The sequence below is a fragment of the Vombatus ursinus genome, unplaced genomic scaffold (genome assembly GCF_900497805.2).
Source record: "Vombatus ursinus unplaced genomic scaffold, bare-nosed wombat genome assembly UNPS02014810.1, whole genome shotgun sequence".
Classification (NCBI taxonomy): Eukaryota; Metazoa; Chordata; class Mammalia; order Diprotodontia; family Vombatidae; genus Vombatus; species Vombatus ursinus.
Genome location: NW_020954588.1, coordinates 3,819,704 through 3,832,420, shown reverse-complemented (window position 1 = coordinate 3,832,420; position 12,717 = coordinate 3,819,704). Strand labels below are relative to the sequence as shown.

The window sequence follows — 12,717 nt, the reverse complement described above, 5'->3', positions numbered from 1 at the left end:
CTTTGCATAGAAAAGAACTCTTAACTACAATTACCATAATTATATGTGCATACATACACATACCTATGGGCATCTGTCTCTGTGTGTGTGTGTGTGGGCGCGCGTATGCGCATGTCTTTTCCAATAGAATGTAAGCTCCTAGAGGGCAGGAACTACCCTTTTGTCTGTATCCTGAGCACCCAGCACCTTGGCTGTAACATAGAGTAGGTGCTTAAAAAATACTTTTTGACTAATTGGCAGGTCTAAGATCTCATAAAAATTTGGCCACACCTACAAGGGCCCAAGCAGAAGACTAGTAAAAAACTGCATGACTTATAACCCTAGTACATGTAGTCAGAGGATTAGTTACTGAAAATGAGAGGGAGAGAGCAGTTATAGAGATGTTGCATCTGTAAGGAATCTGGAGGGAAAAAAAAAAAGCTTTAGAGTTTTTTGGGTATAGGAAAGGATGATTGGATCCAGGTAGAACTAGCTTGTGAGATCTGATTGTTAAATTTTCAGCATGAATGTTTTACACCTCAGAAATCAGCATATGCCACAAATCAGGGCTTGATTTATTATTTTGTCAATGTCTAAACTTAAGAAAGGAATGCAGAGAGGATAGAGCACCGGTCCTGAAGTCAGGAGGACCTGAGTTCAAATCTGGCCTCAGACCAAACACTTGACACTTACTAGCTGTGTGACCATGAGCAAGTCACTTAACCCCAATTGCCTGAAAAATAAAATAAGAAAGTAATGGAGAACATGTTAGTAGTGCAAATTAATTTTTAAAACGTGTCCTGCTACATTTTTTTGCCCCCAGAGCTGGCTGTTAATCATTTATCAGCACACTGTTTGGTAGACATGTAGAGTCTTTGCTGAAAGTATAGAAAAATCAAGGCTCTTAATTTTCTCAGAGAAAAGAAAACATGAGAAACTCTGCCTGGTAGAGAGAAGGGGCTGAATGCAGTAGTAAAAACTAGGACAAGCGTGTCACTGGGAGACTAGGGGACCTGAGTTTTTAGTCCTGACTTAGCTACTTCCTAGCTGGGCTTCAGTTTCTGGGCCTCATTTTCCTCATGTGAGCAGTGACGGGTCTGGACTCCAAGATAATATTACCTCCAAACCTCAATATATCCTGGAACAAAACTTTTCATTATTGACAGGAAAACTATGGGAATTTTTAGCAAAGTGGATTTTTATTGAAACAAAACCCCAAAGGGACTTTTCCTTTACCATAATCTGGTTCTACATTCCTTAATTTCACACCATGCATTTGTACAGACTTTCCATATCTGGAATGTAATCCCTCTTCACCTTCATCTCATAGCATCCCTCTCTAGTCCTTATAAGCATAGTTTAGCTGTCACCTCCTCCAGGAAGCCTTTCCTAATCCTCATAATTGTTAATATTCTTGTGCATTTGACAGTGCTTTGTGCTGTATTCAGAATCAGATTACCTGGGTTTAAATCTTCCCCTTTTACCTATTCTTTACCTATGTGACCTTGGACCAACCACTCACTTAATCTCCCTAGGTTTCCATTACTTTATCTGGAAAATAAGGACTTCTACAAATGTCTTTGGTCTCTCCAGCTCTAGAATTGATTTTACAAACCATGAATTATTAAACATGATTTCTGATTTTTTTTCAAATAGACGCTTCCTAGATTGTAATAAATAATAAGCTGGTCTTTATTGTCTCCCTTGCAGGTGCTATGGCGGCCCTTGCCGTGGGATATGTGAAAATCAACTGGGATCTTTTTGGAGAGTTGGCTTTAGGAATCTTCTCAGTCATAGATGCTGGTTCACTATTCCTCATGCATTTTACCAACAACATCTGGCTGTGTTATGTTGGCTTTTTGATTTTCAAATCAGTTTATATGCTTCTCATAACCATCGCAGTGTAAGTATTACGTGTTTCTCTTAAATTCGTCTAATTTGTCATTTAAAAATGCTATCCTTTGGATAGCAACACCAATTTAACTACTGAGGTCTATCTTGAATGCTTCTTGGTTTTACTGTCAGAAGCAATGCAACAATTCACCTTGCTACTTTCTCTGAATTTTGCTGAGGACATGAAACTGGAAAAAGGTCAACTGTGTTGAATAATCAGTTTGGCAAGGATGTGCCATCAGGTTTTGTTTGGTTTGATTTTGTTTTGTTTTGTAAATTATCATAAGAGGATGTGATTCCATTGTGTGCTCACTGGTAAGGTTTCTTTCAGCCCTCATATCTTATTGGGTAATCCTAGAATACCTATCTCTCTGTGAAACCAGTTTTTAAAATGTTCCCAGGAAAGTGAAGTAAAGATGCCCTTTAAGAGACCTAGGTACAGAGATCAAAATCCCACAAATGTTTTTGAAAGCACAGAAGAAGCCAAGATCCACCCTGATTCATAAAGAAAGCCAAAATGTGCTATAAGGAAATTATTAAAACAGCTCCAGATATGAAGATGGTGCTCCATGATGCCAGGGTGAAAAAACATCTGAAGGGATGAGGCATTTATTGCTCACAACTTACTATTTGGTAACTCTAATTAGTGATAAAATATGCTCCATGATGCCAGGAAAAAAACACCTGAAGGGATGAGGCATTCATTGCTCACAACTTACTATCTGGTAACTCTGATTAGTGATAAAATAATCAGCTAAGAATGGCATCCCGGCTCTACCACTCAATTTGCATAAAGCTGTACTAGGACACACCTTCCAGGTCAATCTATAATCCAAGGACTTTCCCATGGTCCGCTCTGGGAAAAAGACTAACGTTAGCCCTAGTCTTTTTCTCCAGCTCTGCAAGGTTTATTTCAAAGCTGTGCGGAGGAAACCCTCCATTTAAGCTTCTGCAGAGAAGACAGTTATACTCTCACTTCCATAAAATCTTTCATAGGCTTTACCTCTGAAAGTTCAAGTCCCCTGAGTCTCGAATCCAGTTGGGAGAACCCAGCTGAGCAAAGAAAGGGCATGCATTCATACCTGCCTTTGGTGCATTTCTCAGTTCTTTGAATGAAGTTATGAATGAAAATATCTTAAATGCTTACCATGTGCTAGGCATACAAGTAGATGAGGGGCTTCTTAACTTAAGCTTTTGGTGCCATGGACTTCTGGCAGTCGAAAGTCTATGGAAAACATCAATTTAAAGTACAAGCTCATTCCCCAAACATTACATAGAAGGAAAATCATAGCTTATAGGATCACAAATTAGAGCCAGATACATCCTCAGAGGTCATCTAGTTTCCATGTAGTTTCCAAAATATTTGAATTGATTCATTGCTTGACCAACAAGATATAATATATGTGCCAGCCAACTGGTCAGGTGTGAAGTAAAACTTGAATGTTGCTTCTAATTCACATTTCTTTTTTGTGATATTGATTAGGAACACTTTTTCATATGGTCTTTACTGGTGCTTTATTGGTGCTCTGCCCAAAGGGAATGTAAAGTTTGATCACTGAAACTTTTTTTGTTCTTGAGGACCAAGCCTTAAACCCAAATCACTCTGACTCTCATTGATTGGCCAACAAATAGGTCCCAGGCCAAGAATGTAAATAGCAATTGTTTCTGTTTTGACCAGAAACCTTGAGGGTCTTTTCCTCCCAGATTTTTTTCTTTTAAGCTAGGTAAAGAGGCCATTCTCTGCCTCATTTCTCAAGCCTCAATTACTGAATGGGCACTGCCTCAGTCAAACTGAGACCTACCTGTTAAAGACCTTAGCTTAAAAAGGCCGAGGTCCCCCACTGCATCCAGGGCCATCTCCAGTCATCTCGATCTAAATCTTGCCACAGGACTCAGATGGCTCCGGAGGAGAAAGTGAGGCTGGTGACTTTGCACCTCCCTCACTTAAATCCAATTCATTTGCATGTCACGGCATCACCTCCCTAGTGTCATGGTCCTCTTCAAGAACGAAGGACAAGCAACTATAAGATGATTACTTATTGACTAGGGAAGGGCTGTTGGTCACCTGAGGCAGGTTGGTGGCACAATAGATAGAGCTCCTGAGCTGAAGTCAGGAAGACCTGAGTTCATATCTGGCATCAGACTCTTATTAACTGTGTGACCCTGGGCAAGTCGCTTAACACTATTTGCTTCAGTTCCTCATCTGTAAAATGAGCCATAGAAGGAAATAGCAAATGACTCCAGTATCTCTGCCAAGAAAACCCCAAATGGGGTTACAAAGAATTGGACACAACTGAATAACAACATTTAGGTCTTATAAATTCAAGTGACTTCCCCACCTATCTTGGATATCAGACTTTTATCAGTGATATTCCAATCTTAAATCTTATACAAAAGTTCACATAATACTTTAGCTTATAAATTCAACTTATATTGAATTTATGCAACTTGGAACATTGAAAATTATTCAAGTATACAATGGTCCTGGTCAGAGTTAGGGCACTCTGTCCCATTGTATTCCTAACCTCCCACATAGGAGGTTGACAAGTTAATGATCCCTCAAAGGGGGGGTTAAGAATTTCCTTTGGTGTGATGGCCCTTAAAAAGAATACTTACAATACTTAAAAAGAAAAAAGAAAAAAAGTTGATTACTTCAGGACCTCCAGTGCCAGACTACCAATCTTCTAAGTATTTATAAGCCACTGCCTTTATAGATCTTATCAAAACCTGACAAAATAAATCAAGATTTGCAAGGGACAATGTGCATCCCAAGAGAAACTTTTTTCTTATTTCAACTCCAACCTCTAAAAAGGCACTCTAGCTTTGAAGAAAATAATTGTTAGTTGAGTATTAAAAAAAAACAAACTAGAAAATACAAGTAATAGAGGTATCTTGTTTCAATCAGAGTACTAGGTGTGGAATCCAGTAGACTTGGGTTCGATTCTCATCTGGCACTTGTGTGATTGAGTAAATCACTTAAATTCCTACCCTGGTTATGAAGGGAGGTTCCAACATGGAAGTTACCCATAATATTTCGTAGCTTCTTTACAGGTATTGTTTAATAGGACCCTTGTCAGATCTCATTTTGTGTCCCGGATTTTGTAATTTTCCATTGAGATGACCTACTCTGGTTCAATTGTATACTTCATATACAGTTTGGTTTTTTGTTGTTGTTGTTGTTGTTGTTAATTTGAGATTTCAAGTAATTCATTCAAATATTAATAGCCCACTTTATGTAGAGCACTTTTGCAAGAAACAAAGAGAAATGATAGCATTCTTCTACCCAAGATTCCTAAGACTGTGGAATTTAAATACTAGAATAGGAAAAAAATGCTTGCATTAAGTATCATCAATAAAAGACTGATACCCAAAATACATGGGAAATTAACAGACCTGCAACCCCCAAAAGTTTTTCAAAGATTTTGAATACATGAATGATCTTGTGATTTCAGGAGGACCCCTCTGAATAGTATATAGTCTATGACTTAGTAAACAAAATTAAATGACTTGTGTCCCAGGTGGGATTTGAACCCAGGTCTTCTAGACATCAATCCCCACATTGTATCTAATATGTCCTGTACTACTACTTCTTGGTTTTGAATAATAGGGCTCCTTTTATTTTTGAGGCTGGTTCTCCCTTTCCTGCCCAGGCTAGAAATAGAAGCTACTCACAGTCCAAACTTATTACTGATCAGCACAGGAACTTTGACATGTCCTATTTCTGACTTGGGTTGGTTTGTCTCTCCTTATTCAACTTAATAAAACCCCTATTCCCAGGGGCTTATTCTATTGATCCCAGATTTAGACTGAACAACTTTAGCACTACTGTTGCTCAGAACTTCCAAGATCAGGAGATCTACCAGCCTCAGTTTCCCAAGGAGCTGGTAATACAGGCATGTGCCACCATGCTGCACCAAAGATAAGGAGCAGGGCTTTAATAGTTAATCTAATTTTTCCTTTGTTCTTCCCACCTTTAGTTTTTTTTCTCCGCCTCACCATTCATTGTTTCTGGTAGCAGATGACTAAAAGGAGGGTAGAAATCTTAGGACAATTATTCATCTACCCTAAAAGCCCTGAGCATAAGACCAACAACTCTTTTTTGGTGATATTAGTATATTAATGTTGGTATTTTGATATTGGTGATATTATTGACCGTTTATATCATGTTAGATTTCAGATTGCAGTGAACCTCAGCATGGAACGCTATGCTTTAGTTTTTGGAGTCAATACCTTCTTGGCCTTGGTGATTCAGACCATAATGACATTAATTGTAGCTGACGCCAGAGGTCTGAGTCTGACCATCGACATTCAGGTAAGTTTCATTAAGCAAATTCTCTTGGAGACAGGGATGGCAGAGCTATAACTAGGCAGGTAGGTGGCAGATGAGAGTGCTAGATTTGGAGTTGGGAATGGAATGCTGCCTTAGACACTTTTAACTTATTTGTTTTTGTTTTCAACCTTCACTTTTATAAGATTTTGAGTTCTAAATTTTCTACTCCTCCTTTCCCTCCCCCCACCCCAAGATGGCATGCAATCTGACAGGCATTCATATTAAACACATTTTCACATTAGTCATGTTGTAAAGAAGAATTAGAACCAATGCGAGAAACCATGAGAAAGAAGAAATAAAAGAAAAAAGATGTTTTGATCTGCATTCAGACTCCATAGTTCTTTCTATGTGGATGTGGATAATATTTTCCATCATGAATCTTTTGGAATTGTCTTAGATCATTGTATAGCTGAGAAGAGTTAAATCTACCAAAGTTAGTCATAGCACAATGTTGCTGTTACTGCGTACAATGTTCTCCTGGTTCTGCTCACTTCATTTAGCATCATTTCCAGGTTTTTCTGAAGTCCTTCTGCTCATTATTTCTTATGGGCATTTCCTCAATTTTCAATTCTTCTGCCTTAGACATTTACTAGCCATGGGAAGAGTTGAATGAATTAAAATATTAAAGCCCTTTGCAGATTGAGTGGTACCTCAAAGTTGTTTTAATTTATGTTTCTCTAATCAATAGTGATTTAGAACATTTTTTCTTATAACTATAGATAGCTTTGATTTCTTCTTCTGAAAACTGCTTGTTCACATCCTTTCACCATTTATCAATTGGGGAATGACTTGTATTCTTATAAATTTGACTCAGTTCTTTACATATTTGAGAAATAAGGCCTTTATCAGAGAAACTAGCCGTAGATTATTTTTTTCCAGTTTCCCACATTCCTTCTACTATGGGTTATGTTTGTTTTGTTTGTGCAAAACCTCTTTAATTTAATGTAATCAAAATTGTCCATTTTTTTAAAATCCCATAACGCTATTTCTTTGGTCATAGATACTTCCCTTACCTATAGGTCTGATAAGTAAAATATTGTACACTTCCCTAATTTGCTTATGACATATCACCCTTTATGTCTAAATCATATGCCCATTTTGACCTTATCTTGATATTCAGTGTGAGATGTTGGTCTACACCTAGTTTCTGCCAAACTGCTCTCCAGTTTTTCCAGCAATTTTTGTTAGTGAGTTCTTGTTCCAAAAGTTTGGGCTTAGATGGTTGCATTTATCAAATTCTAGATTACTGTGGTCCTTTACTACTGTGTATTGTGTACCTAATCTATACCACTGATCCACAACTTTATTTCTTGGTCAGTACCGGTACCAGTCTGTTTTGATAATTTTGTTTTTTTAATTTATTTTTAGTTTTCAACATTTACTTCCACAAGATTTTGAGTTCCATATTTTCTCCCAACCTTCCTCTCCACCCCCCACCCCATGACAGCCTGCATTCTAATTCCTTCACCCAATCTGTTCTCCCTTCTATTACCCCACCCCCACATCTCCTTACCCTTCTATTTTCCTGTAGGGTAAGATAGATGTTTTGATGATTGTCACTTTGTAATAGTTTATCTGGTACTGCTAGGCCATCTTCAATTTTTTTTTATTAATTTCCTTGATATTCTTGACCTTTTGTTCTTCCAGATCAATTGTTATTTTCTGGCTCTATAAAATAAATTTTTGGTTGGTTGATATGTCACTGAATAGTTACTTTGGTAGAATTGTCATTAATATCATGTCATGATTAATTAATGTCACGAGCAGCTGATACTTTTCCAATTGTTCATATCTGACTTTATTTGTGTGAATAATGTTTTGTAATTGTGTAGTTCCTAGGTTTGCCTTGGCAGGTAGACTCCCTGGTATTTTATGTTGTCTGTACTTCTTTTAAATGGCATTTATCTTTCTATCTCTTGCTGATAGACCTTGTTGGTAATATATTGAAATGCTGATGATTTATGTGGGTTTATTTTATATCCTGCAACTTCGCTGAAGTTGCTAATTATTTCAAGTAGTTTTTTTAAAATTGATTCTCTTAAGTATACCATCATATCATCTACAAAGATTGATAGCTCTGTTCCTTCTTTGCCTATTCTAATTCTTTCAATTTCTTTTTCTTTTCTAAAGCTAACGTTTCTAGTACAATATTGAATAATAGTGGTGATAATGGGCATCCTTGTTTCACTCCTGATCTTATTGGGAATGCTTCTAGCTCATCCCCATCCCCATTACATCCTCATTACATAATTCAAGTGTTAGTGCTCCTTTCTGCCTTGGACCTGAGACCAGGGCCTGGTCCTTTGTGAGCCACCAAGCACTCTTCTCTGCCCTGGAACTGTGACCAGTGCCTCTGTTTTCCTGCACATGCTAGTGCACTAGTGTTCCTCTTCACCCTGGACTATAACCCCAAACTATATGAGCAATGAAGCAGGGTCCTACACTCAGCACTAGCAAAGGGTCCCCTGTAATCTTCTGACCAGTTATCTGACTCCTTTACCATCTGTAAACTGAGAGTTCCCAAAGCAGCAGCTGATGATGATGATGCAGTTGCCTGCAAGACCTACTGCTGGCATGACCTGTCCTGAGCTCCAGGCCAAACCACCACCCCAGTGAAACAGACCTTTCCTGCTGACCAAGTTATCTTGGGCTGAAAAATTGTTTTACCTCAACCTTTTGTTGGTTCTGTCTCTACAGAATTTGATTTAAGGTGTTATTTTAAAGATGTTTGGAGGAGAAATTGGGAGAGTTCGGGTTAATTGCTACCTTTGCTCTGCCATCTTGGCTCAGCCCCTCTAACTGGGTAGCATCATAATGATTTTTTCAGCTTTATGATACCTATTCTTGGATTTTCTATAAGTTTTTTGGTAGTTAAACAAGTGAATTAGAACTTCATTAAATTTAGCCTGTTTCCCCATTCGTAAAATGGAGTTAGACTAACTGCTCTAAAGTCACTTCCAACTTTAATATGATCTCATGTTCTTATGTCTGAGTGGTAAGGGTCCACTCTGTAGATCATTGCCACATCCCTATGTTCAAAATTTTCAACCATGTCGCGCTCATTCACTTTGGGTGCCCCCTAAGTCTTTGCCCTAGGCTCTTTTCTTTTTTCTCTATTTTCTCTCATTTAGTAACCTCATCAGTTTCCCTTGATTTTATTTATCATCTCTATCTGGGCAGATGGTGCCCAGGCATATCCAGCTTTAGTGTCTCTTGAGTTCTACTCTCACTCACCAATTGCCTGTATCACCATGGGCATTTCACATTCAACACATCCCAAAGTCCCCTCTTCCCAACTTTCCTGTTACTGAGTGCACCGTTGTCCTAGTCACTCCAGTTTGCAAAGCTGATATCATCCTTGAGTCTTAACTTTCACGCACCTATCAGGGATATTGAGGAATATTGCCTAATCTTGTTTGTTTTTCCACGTATCTTAGTCTTTTCCCTACTTTCTACTCTCACACTCAGTTCAGAACTTCAGCAACTTTCACTTGTCTAATGCAATACTCTTCTAATTGGTCTCCATTTCCTATAGAATAAATATTAACTCCTATTTGGCATTTAAAGTACAACCTAGCCCCCTAAATATCTTTCCAGGCTTATTCCACTCTGACCATTACATGAAGCAGCACTATGTTCCTACTTGTTGGTTCTTACACAGGATTCTTCCTTTCCCCATCCTGTGTCGGGAACGTTCTCCCCATTTCTGCCTCATATTATTCCTAGATTCCTTCAAGACTCAATTCAAATGCTACCTTTAATAGGAGGTCTTTTCTGGTTACCCCTTTTGCTAGTGCCTTTCCCTCTAAGGTTACTTTTCATCTATCTGGTATGTATCTTTAATATTTATGTATGTCTCTTCCATTTGAATGTAAGCTCCTTGAAGGCAGGGACTGCCTTTTCTTTGTCTTTGTATCCCTATTGCTTGAATGGGAAATCCACTGGCAGTTGGCAGGCATCTTATTCTTCTGCTATATTCGGATTGTTCCATCAGCCCTACCACCACCCCCAGCTCAGATTTCACTCTGAGTACTCCTGTTTTAAGCTTCCCTCCCAAAAATAAAGTTAGTATTTCATATGAAAGAATAAAAAACAAAGCTGAGGTGAGAAAAAAAATAGATGAAAAATTATGGCAAAGAGGTTCTTTGACATAAGGAGAGCAACAGCTGCTTCCATTTGGATGGCCCTCTGAGGGTAATGTAGAATGGTGCTCTGTAACATTCCTAGTCCCAATTGGCCTGACCCATCCAGTCAGTCTTAAGTAAGGAAGCCAAATGATCCCTGAGTTGCACAGTCTATTAGATTAGTCATCCGATGATGGATATTTTTGTTAAACCAGATGAAAGTAAAATGCATGGAAATGGGAAAACAATTCCTAAGGGAAGCTGTCTATAGGAAGATATAATATACACAATACAAGTACTTAGTTATTTCACCCAGTCTTATAGATGACAATGCATTCTCAAAGCAACAAATCAAGTTAAACATCCTAAAGGATTTGGAGATGAGGATCTATTTGGCATTTAAAGCCCTTAACAATCTCTTTCCTACCTTTTTTTTTTTTTAATTTTTATACTTTACTCACCATCCACATACTCTATGCTCTAGTTATATTTGGAATTTCTCACAATACTCCATGTCCCAACTCTGGGCCTTTTTCACTGACTGCCACTCATACCTGGAATACCCTCCCTCTTCAATTCCACATCTTGGCTCCCCAGCCTCCTTCAAGACTCAGGTCAAATCCCAACTTCTCCAAGCGTTTTTCTCCAGTTTCTCTTACAAATTCTTTTCCTCTGAAATTACTTTCCATTTATGCTGTCTGTATCTTATGTACTTTATATTTACATGCTTTCTCCACAATAGAATGTGATTTTCTTGAGGGTAGGGACCCCACTTTTGCCTCTTTTATCCCTAATACTTAACACAGTAGCATATGGTAAGCATTTAATAAATGCTTGTTGACTAACTAAATATGTCATTCTAACTGTACCTTGAAGAGATCCTGTATGTGACCTTGCTCTCATTAATGTCCGCATTCTAACCAAACCAATAACATCATTATGCTTAGCAGAGTAAAGCACTGGCGATATGTATGTATGTATGTATGTGTGACTAAATCTATTTGTTTTCCCAGTTCCTGATTTATGGAAGCTACTTTTCAGTCATTGCTGGAATTTTCATAGTGAGAAGTATTTATATAATCTATTCCACCAAATGCAAAAAAGTAGCTGCTATCGCCAATCCAAACTCAAATGAAGCAACACCAGTGGAATGTATCGAATCAACAAAACTTTAGCCCTACCCACGTTGGTCTCTGTTTTTTGCAGAAAATTACTTTGACTGAAAATGTGATTTTTAAAAAATTGATTAATTGCCATGAATCAAAAGATATAGACTGACTAGATTCCAGTGGACCTTTTTCAAACTACCATCAATCTCAGTCCCATTGGACTCAGGGCAAATTGGGTGCCACCAAGAGATTTGTTCACCCTGATTAATATAGCCTTTCTACATATGTCCAATGAAGAACATATCTCAATCTCAACTGTACCACTCACAAGCCACAGTATGTCAGGACAACTGAAGCTTTTTGATAACCTAAGGATTTGAAGAGGAGCATTCTCTGTCTTTATAAATTACAAAATAGAACAGCTAGAATTTCCTCTCGACAGATGTCTGGTTTCACCAAAACAAACAGCTCCCATGAAAATGTTCATCATTGCATCATTCTTCATCCTTTGCAATTAAGCTCACCCTCTGCACTACTTATAATTCTCCTGGAAAATGCAGCTGTCTATGCCTATGTCTGAAGGACACCCTACTAAACGCTGAAATGTTGCTCAGAAACCAGTTCCTAATCTCATCTATCAAACTATGTTGTCAGGAGACTAAAGCATTGGAGTGGGTTTCAGAAATTCCTCAGGGTGCTACTCCTGGCTCTGACCTCAGCTCCCAGAGTGGCCCATAAGCCTCAGCTGCACTCTCTTCCATTTGACAGGGACTATATCATTATCTCATTGTTATCATTTTCTAGAAACAAAACGACCTACTGGAAAGGATTTCTGAAATCTATTCTGCCCTCCCTCAAAAGAGGGAAATTTCCCTAAATCCTTTCCAGTCCTAAAGAATATTGTCTGTTAATTGACCTTCATTATCAAATGGCTGTTGGTGCTAAATAAACATTTTTTTAAGTGTGAAAAAGCTTTTTCTAACCTTCCATGGATAATTTTATTGATCATTAGTGCTTGTTGCTGAAAAGCCAGTATGACAAATTAAACTGGAGCCTGCAACTATAAGAGGAGAGACCCTAACAGTGATTTTAAGGCCTAACTATCCCTACTGCTCTCCAAAAACAAACCCAATTAAATAGTCAGGATGATGATTAGGCAGTTGACAAGTACAAAGGCATTCCACCCTTCAATAAAGGATAAATGAAGTCAGATGCTATCTACCTCCAGAGAAAGAACTGATAAAAAGAAGTACACTGTAGTATGGTTTTACTTTATAAATCT

The 12,717-nt window shown here is 38.1% G+C and overlaps 1 protein-coding gene across 8 annotated transcripts in view; it reads left to right on the top strand.

Annotated features, from left to right (window-relative positions):
- SLC19A3 (solute carrier family 19 member 3) overlaps positions 1-12,371 on the top strand; it is a 58,009-nt gene extending 45,638 nt beyond the window's left edge. For all 8 annotated transcript variants that reach the window (XM_027876015.1, XM_027876013.1, XM_027876010.1 and 5 more), the window contains 3 exons: positions 1,690-1,882; positions 6,043-6,184; positions 11,340-12,371. In XM_027876015.1, the coding sequence (XP_027731816.1) occupies positions 1,690-1,882; positions 6,043-6,184; positions 11,340-11,501 (497 nt within the window). In that variant the 3' untranslated portion in view covers positions 11,502-12,371. The remainder of the gene's footprint in view (positions 1-1,689; positions 1,883-6,042; positions 6,185-11,339) is intronic.
- The last annotated feature ends 346 nt before the right edge of the window (positions 12,372-12,717 follow it).